General features: G+C 40.7%; 3 protein-coding genes across 7 annotated transcripts in view; all 3 read left to right on the forward strand.

Moving 5' to 3' along the window:
- Positions 1-493: 493 nt before the first annotated feature.
- On the forward strand, positions 494-5,262 carry mtfp1 (mitochondrial fission process 1). The gene is made up of 4 exons (XM_027027117.3): positions 494-684; positions 2,538-2,665; positions 2,961-3,193; positions 3,474-5,262. Exons 1-4 carry the CDS (start codon positions 612-614, stop codon positions 3,538-3,540), a joined length of 501 nt encoding a protein of 166 aa, XP_026882918.2. The 5' UTR covers positions 494-611; the 3' UTR covers positions 3,541-5,262.
- Positions 5,263-6,847: 1,585 nt separating this feature from the next.
- LOC113588075 (zona pellucida sperm-binding protein 3) lies at positions 6,848-8,429 on the forward strand. Its single transcript, XM_027027108.3, has 6 exons — positions 6,848-6,941; positions 7,097-7,277; positions 7,441-7,546; positions 7,623-7,711; positions 7,886-7,971; positions 8,134-8,429. Exons 1-6 carry the CDS (start codon positions 6,848-6,850, stop codon positions 8,427-8,429), a joined length of 852 nt encoding a protein of 283 aa, XP_026882909.3.
- A 6,135-nt stretch (positions 8,430-14,564) lies between these two features.
- LOC113583944 (mediator of RNA polymerase II transcription subunit 13-like) overlaps positions 14,565-16,259 on the forward strand; it is a 63,921-nt gene continuing 62,226 nt past the window's right edge. For 3 of the 5 annotated variants that reach the window (XM_035526995.2, XM_081718822.1, XM_035526996.2), the window contains exon 1: positions 14,566-16,085. In XM_035526995.2, the coding sequence (XP_035382888.1) occupies positions 16,014-16,085 (72 nt within the window). In that variant the 5' untranslated portion in view covers positions 14,566-16,013. Of the gene's footprint in view, positions 16,086-16,259 lie in introns of all 5 variants that reach the window. The other 2 variants (XM_035526997.2, XM_035526998.2) reach the window with 1 other exon arrangement.

The raw sequence follows: 16,259 nt of genomic DNA on the forward strand, positions 1-16,259 counted from the left end.
CTAAGGCAGGACAAGATTCGTCCGTTATGTATTTGTTTGCTTGTTATGTTAGTAATATTATTCATAAGCACAATTTGATATGCTTTGGGAGTTCAAATAAGTACGCCAGCAGTATATTAACACTTTATATGTAGGTTAATTACTTATGTTGTTTTTTAGAGGAGAGCGGCACAACAGTTTCATTAACAGCCTACACTGATACAGAATAATACAAGATTATGTATGATCACACTCCAACCTATCATGCAAAATACGTGATGACTGACAAGTCATGACACTCTTTTTCTGTCAGGCCCTTCAGCATGTCTTTTCATGCTTCACATTTACAAAGCATGGTGCCATGTTGAAAGGTGAACGTAATAATCACATATCACTTAAATGTTTTCATATCAGTTAGCTACAACATACATGTGTATTCATATAAAATTTACCGTGGAATGTGGCTAGTGGCCGAGGACTAATTTCTCCGTACATGCCATTTGGTCACTTGCAGCCAGTCCCTTACTTTACAACGTGGCGCATTCGACGAAACTGCTGGTACACTACAGCCTAACTTTACTCAGTGTACACCTGCGAACCAACATTTTTTAAGGAAATGTAGTAAAGAGGAAATGATGGAACCCAAATCTGAAAACGAGAGTAAACGGGTTGATATTTATCGCGACACATGGGTTCGGTACCTAGGTGAGTAAAGTTCTCCAGTGCAGGAGACGTTACGCTAGCTAACACCACATGCAAGTCATACCTTCTTGAAGGTAACGTATGCTTTGAATGTCTTAGCGATATAAACAGTCAAGCAAGAGCTATAGCTAGCTGCCTAGGATGGGATAGGCGAGCGTATAAACGTCTATGTGTGACTGTATTTAGCAGGATCGAGTGTGGGGGGATTTGAAAGTGTGACAACTCCATTGAAGAAATGTCAGTGTTGGAAACTAGCTAACTAGCTGATTAGATATCCTAGCGATTTATCTCTGGAGTGGGTGCCACACTCATTGCAAAGCGAGGTCAGAAAATCAGACTGGCGCACCCTGTAATTTTCTAATCAAGTCATTGTTCAGTGACTAAGCTAAATGTCCTGTAACTAGCTAACACTACATAACGAGGGTTTAATTACGTTAATTGCTGACTGCTACCGTTCTAAACTTTGCCCCAATTAATTGTACTTCATATAAGAAGAAATGCTTAGCTAACGCTACACTTCTAGCATCCCACACATTTGCCCGGCAAATATTTAATGTTCAGATTTCTTGCTGTCTTTTAAGTTCCATCTAATTTATATTTAAGTGCTGTATATCAGTTAATTTTGGAAATATTGATGTTAATTTTGGAAACATTGATGTTCTTTTTCCAGTTTCCTGTGTACAGTCGTATTCACATCGAGTACTGGACATTGTGATCCTGACTGTTCTCTTTTAATTTGTTACTATCCTGGGTTGGCTTTGAAATCTGATGTGTTACTAAATAAGATACCATAGCCAGCTGCCAGTGAACCCAGCCCCTCCCCTTAAGACAGACACACACCGCGGTGCCAACTATCACAGTACGTCGTTATGCTCTTGTATACTGGATGTCAGACCTCTTATGACTGCTCTTTTGAAACGTTGTCAAAGAGCTCGCAAAACCAAGAGCACATTTGGTTAGGCTAACTCACACAGTCAGCATGCACACTGTCTATGGAGAGCATTCTTTTAGTCTTCTGTGATGGCTCCAGAAATCAATATCAGTATCTGATACTACCCATGGGATACGGAGTGCTATTTTAAAAACATTTTAGTGGCCTATGAGGGTTTTTTTTTTTTATTGAGCCTCTTCAAGCTCTTTAGTAGTTTTCCAGTATTTCAGCAACCTTTTGAATGTTGATTTCACACATCAGATGTACGCATCACTGCATATCAGTGTTTGCACTATACCCTTGGTGTTTGAGTCTGATAGAGACTCACTCATCTGTTAAAAAGAGAGGTGGGTGGAATTTGAAAAGCCTGATTTCATGCATTTATTTAGACTTCAATGACATGATATGACCAGAAGTTTTTGGTGAAAAATATACTAGATAATGATTGCTTAGTTGTTTACAGTGTAATCATGAATCATTAAAAGTACGTAAACTTCATTAGGCTTTATTGAACTTGAGCTTTAGAGAAGTAATTCATATTTAAAACATGCAGCCTGTCCCACACCAAGGTAGCTAGGATTACCTATTTTCTTGCAACTGCTGACACAAACCGAGCTTCAGTATTCAAGCGCTCTCCGACTCTCATTAGGGCTGCAATTGCATTAAGCATGCACCCCCCCCACCCCTTCATTAAGCTGTCAGACCTGTAATGAAGCCTGAATATGGATGGAGTCATGCGGTCAGCAGACCAGCACGGAGATTACAATAATGCTTCTAACACGTCGGCCGCTAGCGTGAGGCGCCGGGGGCCCGCTGTGTGCATGCCCGCCATGAGCCATTTTTGGGCATGCTGCAATAGCCAGACAATACAGCGACATAATTGCTGTCGTATCTCACCCTGGCGTGGCGCATGCCCTCCCTATAGGCTATGCCAACGAGGTTGGGGAGGCGTTTCGCGCCCTGGTGCCCGTGGGCATGGTGTGGGCCAGCTATGCCGTCGCCATGGCATATGTGTCGGCTGACGCAATGGACAAAGGGAAGAAGGCAGCTGTGGTGAGTGTTTGCAAATGGTGTGAAGTGGCCCTAGGAACTTTGCAGTCAGTTATACACCTTCTAAACATACAGTATATATGGAAAAAAAGAAGTGATGATTAATCCTACCAGGAAGAATGTTCATCGTTAGCTATAACCCCGTATTAAATGTGAACGCACGCTTATGTGAATGGATGCAAATGTGGAGCAGTCTAATTAATTGCAAATACTCACTAAACTTAATCTGAATGAGTGCACAAATGTACATAAGAACTGAAGCTGTGGTCTGTGAGCTAAACCCCTCCCCCATGTTAAGGTCCATGGTGACAACCCGGGGAAGAGTGTGCGGGTAGCGGTGGCGGTCGTGGACACATTTGTGTGGCAGGCCTTGGCATCCGTGGCCATTCCTGGCTTCACCATCAACCGTGTGTGCGCGGCGTCTCTATACCTGCTGGGCAGAACGACGCGATGGCCACTGCCTGCGCGCAAGTGGAGCACCACCGCCATCGGCCTCTCCACTATACCATTCATCATCACACCTATCGACAGGTCTGTCTACTATTGTGAAATATTTGTGATTCTGGCAGGTGTTCACTTAACATACTTTATATATTAATATGAATTTATGTTTGAAATTTTTTTTAAAGTTGCTTTAAAAAAGAATAGCATGCAAATAGAATCACTGGTTCCTTGTTATTTTGTTTTGTTAGTTTTGTTGAATTGTTGTTGGCATTGACATGATTTCTGTTGTGGATGTGGCTATGGGGGTGTGTATGTGTGTGTATATGCATGGGTGTGTGTGTGCGTGCGTGTATGCATGTGTCTAAAGGTCTGTAGACTTCCTCCTGGACTCTAGCCTGCGTAAGGTGTATGGTGGAGTGGAAAAGCATGACTGAACACGGTGCCAATGTGAAGCCTCGCTCTTATCCAGATGAAATCCCAGCAGCAGCACTTCCCTACTTCACTGAACTACCCCTCACATACCCCCACTGCCAACAACTGGTCACCAGAAATCCACACCTCTAGTCATTTTCATGTACTGTAAGCCACATTAGTTTGAGTGTGGTATGTAATATTGCTGAAAACAGCCAGGAACATTCTTATTTTACAATGAGTACCTATTCTCAGGTATTATACACAGATGTTATGCTTTGCACTGAGACTCTTTCTGTTCCCTTTTTAACATTTTCAATCAGTTGTGTTGCAAAGCTTGTTTACCATGTGATTTTTTTGGGGGGGGGTTTTGTTGTTGTTTTTTTGTTTTTGTTTTTTTAAATTTTGCAGCAGATGAATATCTAGTGTAACTTGTGGAAGGTGCCCATTAGTTTTATCATGCTGTTGTAGCTTGATGGAATCGCAGGTTGGATTTGGAGGTAAACTATAACTAGTGAAAACTTTATTGCAAAAAAAAAGGAAATATATTAATTTCATATTCCTCATGTCCTTGCCCCACAGTTGGTGCATTGCGCACTCACCAGCTCCTTTGTAGAAAGACCGGCATTAAAGTATTTCTAATACATGTATATGTTAATGTCTTGGATCCGTGTGCTGCAGAGCAGTTTGTGTAAGCCACTCTTCAGCATTCTTTAGCATCAATGGTCAGCTTCTGACCACATGACCACTCTTGGTGGAATATTTATATATGGTGGGATGCTCTCAACTCAGCTGTGATACGGACATGCAGAAACGTGTCAGTACCAGTGTTGTGCCTGATACGGTTGTAAATATTCAGTTAGCTGTGGTTAAGTGGTCAGAAACTGACTAGTGATGAACAGGGTAAAGGATGGCATGCCAAAAGTTGAGCTACAGTTTAGTGATTGAACACTTATAAATTAATTTGTAAGATAATGTACCAAATAAAGAGGCAAGTGAAACTAATGTACAAAGTAGATGGTGAGTGTATTAATTTGTACCTCAGTAACATTTATATTAAATAGATTAGATAGAGCAAATTATTTTTAAAAAAAACAAAGGAAAACGTGAGCTCTAGAACTAGAGTGTAGGGTGATGCACTTTAGAATACGTTATGCAACCGATACCAAAGCTATCAGCTGCAAGAGTAATTGTTAAATGTGTGAAGGAAATTTTAGGTGTTAAGACATGGAAAGCAATAAGATGTGAAGAGATTTTCCAGTGATACATTCAGCAGGGGTTCATTTCTAGAAAGAACACTGAAAAGATATGTGTTTTAAGCCATATCTCTTTGAGAATCGCACAGCATTGCCTGTGGTTACTGTGACGTGTTCATTTATCTGTGTCATTAATAACCATCTTATTCTAAACAGGCATGTACCTGTAAATGTAATCTGAAAACCTATGAGAAAGCTTTGTTTCCTTTGTGTACATAAGCGATGGTTTTTAAAAAGATGTAGATTTTATTATTATGCTTGGGGCATTAAATACTCCATTTGTATATCATTATAATATAAAACCAAACATTGTCAGCTAGAAGGTTTTTTTTAGCGTGCCTTAGTGCATGCAGATTAGTTAGTACTCGGAAAGCATTTTAGTTTTAAAGCCAATACTAGTATACATTTTAAAATGAAAATATGTCATTTGTAAACAATGTTAAAGGACAGCCAAACTACTGTAATAAAATCCACAAGATCAAAAGTAAATTTTCTTGTTTGCTTTTGTGGCAGAATGATTAAAATCCATTTGGACTTTGTTCTTTTACATTTGCCCTGTACTTTCCAACAGTAGTTCCAACATTTGCATTTGTAAGCTCAAATGTATATACACACAGACATATTTTTATTTATATATATATATATATATATATATATATATATATATATAAACATTTTAACACCAAACTGTCTACAGTATTGTTTAATTTTAATCAGTATGTTGCTAATCCTAAAATTCCTTCCTTTATGTCCAAATTGTTTATATTTCACAACATTTTGGCCATTAATTAATGAATTAGCCTTTACTAGTGAAAAAGACCACAGCTTTATAAACTGGATATCAACTTCTAAAACCATTACTGTTGGACAGACAATATTAATCCCCCACAGCGACCACACTGACAGTCCCTGTCATACACACGATTATTGCTTTGTAAAATTATTCCCCTCCACAATGGCACACAACAATAAAAAATCCACAGTGCTGGTACTGTCTAACATAAAGGCAAACATGCTTAGCAGTTAAACAAACTACTTTTGGTTTTTCAAGCATACTCCTCTCATGTTGCTTGCTTAGCACCTGATTTCAATTGTTGTTCATGGGAGAAGATAATTGAAAGTCAGTCCTGAAAGTCAAATCAATTGGACGACTGAAAAAACTGCGTCTTTGCGCTAGTCTTAAATGTCATGAGAGAAGGAAAAAGATTTAGTAGTATCAACATCACTATTTTGCTTCATGATGGTATTAAAGCAAGGTCCTCTGGTCTTGCTTGCTGTGGTCTCTAGCCTGGCACAACAAGGTAAATGTATTAAGTTGTATTATCCAAAATGGATTTTTATTCTTTGAATAGGCTTTAAAAGATTAAATAAGGTTATGTCTGGAGTGAGAACTCCATGTGGAATAAGTATGCATCAACTGGATAATGATGGTCTATGCTTAACTGCTAGTCTTTCATTATTAAGCCACTATCTGAGCATTCCTGCCTTACCTAATTTAAAATTGCCTTAATTAATATTGACTTTTTGGGAACTGTAACTGGCTTGGTTTTTCCAAGGCTGCTTGCTTTTGTCTTGAATTTAGTACTGGAGTGTGGAGATGATACAGTCATGGTTAAATGGCGGCCCAGGTTCAACTGGCCCCAAAACCTGGAGCTTTGGAAAGCTCATCTGGGGAGCTGCTCGCCCTCAAGCTTACTTGCTGATGAGAACATGCTGCTGTTTTCTGTCTGGCTCCACAACTGCAACTTCAGACGACAGGTTTGTTCACCTAAAGGACTTCTGATCATGGTTACAAATGGAGACCTAATTGTGGGTGTGTAATTTAATTTAAAAAAAAAAATAATAATAATTTTGTTTTTTGTTTAAAGGTCAGAGGTGATGAGGTAGCCTATACTAATATACTGACCTATGAGCTAGGTCCTGGACTTCCTCCAGTGGTGGAGTCAGTGGAGTGCCTGTATAACCTGTGGGATATAGCCTTTTAATAAACTTTATAACCTTTTAAAATCTTTTTTTTTTTTTTTTTAAATATGCAGTGACTCTTGAAGGGAGTCGTATACAACTTGTTGGAAGCATGCTGTGGATTCATTTTTGGTTGAATTACAGGTCTCGTGAGAGGACTGCCTTAACATCTAAAGACTTTGTCTTCAGTATGGAGCTCATGAACAGTGAGTTGAAGATCCATATGCTTGTTTACACTCTTTATACCTAGTTTCTCTTGGCAAGTGCTTTACACAGACATAACGTAACCCTAGCTTGCTACTTCTAAATGATGCCTGGTCATCAACTCTGTGTACCTAAATGTGATCCATCTGTCTAATAGATGACTTCAGCGGACCTGCCCCATCCTCTGTGTTCCCACTGGGCTCCAGGGTTCCCATCAGGGCTGAGGTGGAGCAGCAAGGCCCTGGGCCTCTGCAGATTTACCTGCAGCACTGTGTGCTAGCAACCTCTCCAGACCTCTCCCAAGCCAGCCAGTGGCACACCATCATTTCTGATGCTGGGTGAGTTTCACCCCATTAGTACGCCATATTTTGATGCAAATTTATATTTTCACCCTTGAAATGCAAAGAGAAGGGGTCCTTAAAATCTCCTGGTTGTAGTTACTGATCCTACAGCACCACACCCCAACAAAAAAGCATTTACACTAGCATTTCTCTTCCGAAGGTGCCTCACTGAAAGCAAAAAAGGCAACTCGACGTTCTTGCTGAGACAGAAGCCCTCTGAAATCCGCCTCTCTTTTCAAGCCTTCAAGTTTGCCCTGGGAGAAAATGTGAGTACTGCTCTAGATCTAAACTTGTGGGTCTTGTAGACTTTGTCCATTATTAAATGATTCTCTTCATCTCCAGATTTTCTTCCACTGTGATATGGCTGCATGGGCTCTCGAGACCTTTAGCACAGACATGAAGGCTTGCCTCTACTTGAAGGAGAAAAACAGGTAACCAGTGCTAGATAAAAGAAAATGTATTTTAGTTGCAGATGCCTTCATTGCTGTTGCGGGTGGGGAAGAATCCTGTTGAAGAGGACTATTCATTATAGAGTACCCAAACATGGCATAGTCTGCAAGTCTGTTCCAGCTCTTGACAAATCTGACTGGACCTCAATGTTCTAGGTGGGAGCTTCTGGATGATCCATCCCAGAGCTATATCTGTAGGTGCTGTGATGCGACTTGTCCACAAAGAACCAGCTTTGAGTCTGGTATGCTGTTCCGGTCTTTTAACGTCACCTTGCTTTGTTGATTACCTTGGACAGGAACACTAGTAATGGTGGTCCTAACTAAGGCAACCTAGTACAAATGTAGGGGCATATTTTTGCATGTGCCACTGCCCCACCCCCAATGCTTCCATTTTATTTCTCAAGGTACACTTGCCCAGAAGGTTCTTGGGCCTTTTGTAATGGTTGAGGATTCACAGCACAAGGCCTTGGAGACGCACACGTTCGGAACTGGTGAGGGGATGTCTGGAAAGAGCACGGATTACCTGGAGCCTTCTTCCCGTTCTGCAGGACTGGGTGGGGTTCCGCTGTGGGTAGTGGTCACTGTTCCCTTGGTACTGTTGATATTGTCTGGAGCCTTTGCTACAGGCTACTATCTATGCTTCTGGAGAGGTGGACGACTAGGATACCGACCTAGCCGGGATCTTCTGACTAAATATTAAACTTTTTTTGTGTGTATTTATATAAAAAAATAAAACACTTTCTAAAATTAAAGGGATGAAAAAAATGGTCCATGACTACTGCACTGATGTGGGGTGATGTCATGCTGTATGAAAGGTTGAAATGCATTTGTTTGTGTATAATTATCGGGGCAAGTATCCAGTTATTGTGTTCTTTGCAACTGCATGAGCAGCTGAGCTGGACGTAGGGGGGAGATCACCTCTTCCCATTATCTGAGCTTGTCCCATCAATTATTCACACTAGTGTAATGTCACAGCAACCCTGTTTCCAATAGCTGAATACCCTTGGCCATGGCAGTGCTGTAAAGAATCCACAAGGGGGCCCCACCACCACTGTAGATCTCAATTGCACTGCTGTCAGGCTGGAAACCTGCAGGAACAGTTCAGGCAGCCAGCAAAAACAGGAGCTGGCAGCCATCCATCCTCTGGGGACTATCACGTCTGAAAATTTCTCAGCAGAAGGGCGTGCAAGGGGAAAGACAAAGCACATGAAATGGGAGGGAGATGTGGGAGCGAAGGCGAATTCAGTTTGTGGCTGTGTTCTGGTTTAAGTATGTATCGGGTTCACATGAGACAATTGTTCCCATGCTTGAATGGTTAGATCATGTTTAGCTGTAATTTTTATGTTTGTGTTATTTTTACCACTTTGGAGCAGTTCATCTTAAGAAGCTGGTTTCAAAGTCAACATTTATACAAGTGTTTACAAGTACAGGGGGCCAATAAATATCTTCAGCATAAAGTCCTTGCCGAAAGGGAGTATAGGCTTCTTCGCTCTCTGAAAACACCAATATTCCCTTGCTGAGCATCTGCCTCCGTCATCCCTCCTTTCCTTGACCCTCTTCCTCGGCCGGGGGCTACCTCCTTGCCCTCATTACAATAATTGGAATTCTGCTGCGATTGGCAGGTTGGAGAGCCGCGGCGGGGAGTGGGAGAGTAATGTTTTAATTCGGTCGCGTGAACGCCGGTCCCTGACCGCATCCAAACATTTATTATGAAGCTCCCCTGAGCAATATCAGGTCGCATTAGGAGGCCCAAGGAGACAAAAAGCTGATGAATTGAATTAATCTGTGGAGCCTGGTGATAGATGGGCCTGTTCAGAGGGGCTGAGAGAATGGCCACATTGTTCATCTGTCACTTCAATGGCCGTGGACCCTCTTTGATTGGGGCCTTGTATTGAAGGCCACAAGTGGGTCCCTTCTTGCCCCTGCTTCAAATATGGGCACAGTAGAAGCAGCTCACCCTGTTGCAACCTTGCATTGGGAAACTCCAAGAGTGACATTTTTAGCCCATAGCAACCTTCCCACAGCTATTTTCCTACTTCTGTTTTTATATATATTCTGACGAATTTCTTTAGTTTTGCTTTCTATTTCAATTTATTGCATTTTATTTCTGTATACAGCACTTGTAAACCTTGCTTTTAAAATGGCTCCTTAAATAAAGCATATTACTATTGTGAACAAGTTTACTGGGGGCGGGAGGGTTGTGCACATGCATATATTTGGACACTGGTCACACTAGTTAAAGTGAGCTGCTATAATCTGATCTTATTTGTTAATCGAGCATGCATTTTATTTCATAACAGTAAAATTAGGAATTGCTCTTAAAACATGTATGGGTTGATGTACATACCTGATGATATTTGAATTTCTTGATTTTGCACGGGGTTATCCTGCTGTATGCTAAAGGGACGGTCTCACCATTGCCATTATCAATAATGGATAGGCAAAGCGTGATGCAACATTGGTGCTTTGCCAGTGAGTGAACGCTCAGGTTTTGTGCTTAATATATCTCTTGAATTGCAGTCTCTTGCAGGATATGTTTTCAGCAGTGCAATAGGCCAGGGGAAACAGTTTTGTAGTCAGTGTTGGTGAAGGGGCAGAGGTCATGCTGAAGCCAGTAAATAAAAGAGGTTAATTTATTGGGGTCATTTTCAGGCTAAGACCAGTCAGTTTGTCTAATGGACAAAACCTAACTGCTCTTACATTTGCAACACATATGGATGGATTTTTATGCTTGATGATGAAGTTTGATTTAGCAGAATTTGGGGGAGGTCTGCAGCAAAATTGTTGCTGAAAAAAATTTAAAATGGACGGTGTCAATATGTCTACAGCTACCTATAGAGCTAATGAACCAGGGAGAATGTGGAGATAAATTTTGCAGTGTAAGAATTACTACTGTTGAATAGCCTATAATACATCAGGCAGGGATAATTAATCACGGTTAGCGCTTAAACAAGACTACAAATAAATGCGCACAAATGTTGCAATGGTAAAACAGCCACATGTGCTTAGCAGGAAACTGTGTTAAGATTTTTGCACTTTCACAGATTGATGACGCACTTCTAGCCCGTGGGTGCGTGACTTGCCACGATATGGAAGCAGAAAATAAAAACCTTCACTGTTGAAAAGAAAAAGTCACTTTCCCTTCTTACAGTCCATTATTAGCTTTCAGCTCAGGTCACTACATGAGAATTGTGCTCATTTTTCTCTCAGGCCTGGAAAGTTCAAAGTTCTATTTATTTTTAACGGACTGTTTTAAAAATTGTTTTCGTTCATTATAAAGATTTGTTCTTCATCTCTTTATCGCTTACATTACTATTGTCTTTATAATATGTATTGATATATCTTGTAAACGGATATACCCATTCATGATATGCCATTACAAACGTGAGAATAAACGAAAAAGCGTTTTGCCTGATCTCGGACTGATCGGTGAGCATGGAGCCTAATGCTGGAGGACAAACTATTGTTGTCATTCTTGTGACAAGGAATCAATCACACCCGCGTCTCTGTTACTTGACAAAACGGCAAGCACAATGTGGATTTGACAGATTGTTATTGAAACCAAAGTATGAATGACTCCGCAGATGAGTTTTTATTTTCATTTCATGACAATGGATGGAGAACCCATTCTCAGCAAGAAACCAGACTGTTTGACACGTAATTGCTGCGGGAGTGCGGTTGCATCAGCGCAGAAGCCGAGCCGGAGCGGAACGCCAGCAGTAGAGTCTGAGGCCTGAATGAAAGGCGGTTGCCTTGCGAGATACGCTTTTTTGGCACCAGCCAAACAGACGTTCGCTACACTGTAATCCACAACTCGCAAACAGTGCCAGCAACACATTAATCTGGAGCGTTAAACAAGTCGACCTTTTTTTTCTTGCATGGTGTAATTAAAATCCACTGTCTGAGCTAGGGAAACAAACATTTGTAGGTGTACTGATGAGGAATGTTCGGGAAAAGTACAATAAATATTCACCATATGCTGGAAATAAGAGCAAATCAGGGGAACTCTATTGGGCATAGCAGGCTTCATGCAGCATGCAAAGACCTTGGCAAGGCTTATGCATTCTTTTCAAAAACACAGACATGCATGGAATTAATTAGGAGCTCGGACATAAACAAGGAGGGCCATCCCGGAATAAGGGGCAATATAAGCTTATTTCTAATAACCGTACTCAGAATTGATATCGTCTTTGTTGGAGAAGGTTCAGGTCTGGATAGCTTCAGCACAGACTAAGTCTGCCAACAAGGAACACAATACCACTGAACTGAATAGGAAACACTTCGAACAGGGCTTGAAAGAAGGCACGTTCTTCTGTCGAATGAATGATTATGAAGAAGACCATCTTTGGAGAGAAAATCTAAGAATTTTTAAATGTGTAAAATGTCTGATTCTCATAACCAAATCATTATGCAACTGAAAAGGTATCCAGGTCTCAAACATTATATTGCATTCTTTGTCTTTCTTTCTTTTATTTAAAAAATATATTACATTTGATGGTAATAGTAATTTCAGGGTCACTGTTCTTTACCTTTTATATGGCAGCTGCCAAGGTAAGGCCTATCAAACTGGTAACCATCACCTCTCACCCCCAACCCCCAATTCACGATACCTTTATCTCATCAAAGATACAAGAGGGAGTTTTTCAACACTGCTGTACCATTGGGAAGCGCCTGTGAGTGGCTCTCGTGCTGGCCAGAATGCTATAATTTTCCCAGGCTGGATGATGGATGAGCTGGTGTCAGCCTCGGTTCATTATAATGCATGCCATCTATTCTTCTCCCAGACAGCCTCTTCTCCAGGAAATGCCAGAGAGAGAGAGAGAGAGAGAGAGAGAGAGAGAAACATGATTATTTTTGTGATTGTTGTGATGGACCATGGTTATGAAACGTCTACGCATTTTTCATGTGTGATAACAACTTTGTGGCATATGCTCCCCAAAGCAGTTTCAGCCACCACAATTGGTCATTTCAAATGGGAAATCAAGTGATTTGTACTTGTCTGAAAAATCTGCGTACTAATGCAGCAGTAAAAAACAGTCTTTAGAGAGGTATCTGTCATTAGCACCATATAGGCCTAATTATTCTGAGCTAATATAAAAGGTGCCATGCATTTGGAATAGTCACTGATGGTGCCATTGTCTTTCATACTAAAACAGATAAAGCCTTATCTTGTATTAGATGTGATGATTATGGTGTCTGCCCTCTTGCCCTGATTCAGACCAGCACATAATGTAAGAACTTTGTTGTAGCTCCCCATTCTAATGTCCTTAAAAGGATTAGGCTACAGTGGAGTATATCCACATTGAAGGTCCTCACAACAAAGGTGGAACACTGCTTAAGAGAGTCCTTTTCAGGCCTTGAGGACATATTGAACAAGGTGAAGAAACTACAAATGAATTCTGCTGTGTTGCTGGAGTGGCCGGATCAATAAGTGCTGGGCTCAGCTCTTGCCAAGTCTGATACATCTCTCTCTCTCTCTCTCTCTCTCTCTCTCTCTCTCTCTCTCTCTCTCTCTCTCTCTCTCTCTCTCTCTCTCTCTCTCTCTCTCTCTCTCTCTCTCTCTCTCTCTCTCTCTCTCTCTCTCTCATAAGACACGGCACAAGGCCAAAATCCACTTCTCTCCAACATGGGAGGTTATCAGATACAGCAGGGTTTTACAATGCATGCGGAAATAACCATAATTTGGCAAATGGGATACCATTCCCTCACTTATCACAGCATTGATTTCCCAGCCGATGTTTAGTGTTTTCCTTTGGATCTGGCTGGCTCGATTGGATTTCACCTTGTTTCACTTGCACAAGTTAAGGCAAACAGTCCTGATTGCATTAATGATCATTTTAGAGTTATGATAGCTAAATATTTGCTTAAGTGTTAAATTATTATTGATTCTTTTTAATGGGAATGAGTCATTTGAATGATTCAGTTGTTTTTTAGGGATTATTATAGATATTGTTAGAAAGCGCAGCCTAACTTTAAAATGAATTCCAACAGGCTTATATTTTAACTAGAAAGACAAGCAGCTATGGGCAATGTATGTAATATAAAGTCATACAGTTCCAATAATATAATCTGATTTCTTTCCAGTACTTTTCATGTGCCACAATTTATTATTCTTTTAAACTGTTTTTCCATTTGGTGCTTGTGAAATTTAATTCCTAAAACATCTGAATGTAATTCTGCATGTAAACAACACCCTATAGCATCTATATTTTGACTACTACATTTATAATAGCATCTATAATTTTATTACTACTCCCTATATACTGTGTGATATGGCCCTTCTGTTATTCGACAACCTTATTACAGTCAAGAACGGATTATTAATGAGAAAACAACTTGCATTTGCGCTTTTAAAATTATATAGTACGATTTAAAACTAACTACTAACTAGCCTATGTAATTGTTCAAGCCTGGCTGAATTTAATTTATTTTCAATTTAATTTAAAATCCATATACGAGTCGATTCAGAGTTCGCACATTTTGTTCTTAATGATAACGGACGAAATGGTGGGGAAAGTAGCTACGGGTTATGCTAAGTAAAGCGTGACAAGTACTTTCAATCAAAGTTAATAAAATATTTAAGTACGGACTATACGTCGATATAATTTTTCATCGGATCTAATTCAGAATCAGTGCGCACAGCTGGCGCCTCTAGCGTCGCAAAGAGGTCTGTATCAAAGATTTGCAAACGTCGCTGTAATCCTTTGCTTTGATCACGTGTGGCTCTTACTTTGCCAAATGGGAAAGCGAGTCTCTTTCGAAGGCTGGCGGCCGCCATTACATAGCTATGCGTGGTGGGCTGTCGAATAGTGCGAGAAGCTGCCAGCGACTGTTAGCGTAAGCGACAACACACGCGTACGCACACACAAAGTAAGAGCCATAGATTTGCATAGGCTACCCTTCATACAAACACAGGCTCACTTACCAATGTTACTGTGCGACACATGAATGAACAATGAATTTTTAAAGGATTCTGTACCTCACCATTCTTGGATACATAACAGTCTCGGATGGCACATTATCGACATTTTACATCCATTTGGGATAGAGCTTTGTGATTTCTGGTTGACTGAGAGGAGATAACGATACTCGTCAGATGGCTGTATTTATTTGATAATCATATCGGCATTGGATATCTTTCATATCTGGGCTGTCATCGACTAACGCTTTGCTTTTGTTAGCTACCCTGTCGTTACTTGAAACAAGCTAAAGAAATCTGTCGGCGATATCTAGGAGAGGACGTTTCGTAATGATCTAATACAGAAAGAAAGGAAGGAAGATTTTTTTAAGCCTTGCTGTGTTTTCCTGGTGGTGGCTGACAATACTTTTTTTTGTTTGAGGAAGAAATTACATTTTTAGATATGTGTTTAACGCGTTTGTTATCGGCGTTAACGTTTACATCTACACCAGGTGACTGAACAGAGGCTTAGTCTTTATTTTTAGCGCTGCAGTCTGTTACTTACAAAGTGAAACAAGGATTTTAACATTCCTCCTCTCGGTTGCCTGTTGTGTATGTAGAGGGGACCAGAACGGCGGTGGTAAGAAATAAATTCTATAAATAGCTCCTGCAATTCTCGAAAACTATCACAACTGCTACAAGCTTGTTGGTCTGGCGGAATCGAATTTTTCCTATCACATGGAATGCTGTGGCGATTCGTCGCAGACACCCGCTCGCTCTGTTTATTGTTCCTAACAGAGACAGCTTAATAACGTGTCACTGGATTATTTGAAACTTCTGGGACTCCACGATAATCAATATTTAGACAATTCTAGATTTTGTGTTTGGGGGAAAACACAATTGTCCTGTCCTTTCCTGTGGATTATATGCTTATTTGATTATTAAACAATCAGCGGAAAAACTGGCATGGACAAGGATTGTCATATCTCGCGGCTAGGATTAAAAAAACGGATACACACCACATTGCGACTGACAATGATTCGGTTTCAACCGCCTGACCTGGATAGTATGAATTATCCAATCTACAAACATATCTGGATCTGCAAAACAAAGTACTAGTTTGCCTGAAAATCAATAGAAGGAATTCCAGTTACATATTTGTTACGTTTGAAAATCACGCCTTCGTTTGTTACATTATTCGCGGCTACAGTGGTAGCATTGTTACTTCCAAACAAGATCCATCGTTGATCTGGTGGTCACTTTTACTTGATTTAGCGGTGGCGTGGTTTAATACTGAGGGAACCGATTTGCCACCCCCTGCTCGGTTCTGATACCGATCAAGGATTTCGACATGCCCTACACTGACGACCCCATTGGCGGACGATTATGACTACAGCAGCGAACTGGGTGGCTAACGGGGCAAGCCTTGAAGACTGCCATTCCAACCTTTTCTCTCTGGTACGGTACAAAAAAATTATGTCTACTACTAATAATAACGCTCACAGCCTGTCAGCGTTAAGCTTGGGGGCTAAAGGCAGCAAGGGGCATGGTTAAAATAGTAACGAGCCTACTGTTCTCGCGGTACAAAGGTGAACCAATTTCTGGTAGCTTACTGTTATTAGCCAATCATTA

This window comes from Electrophorus electricus, chromosome 8, assembly GCF_041902795.1.
Source record: "Electrophorus electricus isolate QZ-2024a chromosome 8, ASM4190279v1, whole genome shotgun sequence".
NCBI lineage: Eukaryota > Metazoa > Chordata > Actinopteri > Gymnotiformes > Gymnotidae > Electrophorus > Electrophorus electricus.

What these genes read in the sequence shown, in the direction of transcription:
- mtfp1 (XM_027027117.3), top strand. Translation starts at nt 612, where the DNA reads ATGATGGAACCCAAATCTGAAAACGAGAGTAAACGGGTTGATATTTAT. An exon ending in CACATGGGTTCGGTACCTAG is followed by an intron (nt 685 to 2,537) that starts GTGAGTAAAGTT and finishes CCCTCCCTATAG; the next exon opens with GCTATGCCAACGAGGTTGGG. An exon ending in AAGGGAAGAAGGCAGCTGTG is followed by an intron (nt 2,666 to 2,960) that starts GTGAGTGTTTGC and finishes CCCCATGTTAAG; the next exon opens with GTCCATGGTGACAACCCGGG.
- LOC113588075 (XM_027027108.3), top strand. Translation starts at nt 6,848, where the DNA reads ATGCTGTGGATTCATTTTTGGTTGAATTACAGGTCTCGTGAGAGGACT. An exon ending in CAGTATGGAGCTCATGAACA is followed by an intron (nt 6,942 to 7,096) that starts GTGAGTTGAAGA and finishes TCTGTCTAATAG; the next exon opens with ATGACTTCAGCGGACCTGCC. An exon ending in AGTTTGCCCTGGGAGAAAAT is followed by an intron (nt 7,547 to 7,622) that starts GTGAGTACTGCT and finishes CTTCATCTCCAG; the next exon opens with ATTTTCTTCCACTGTGATAT.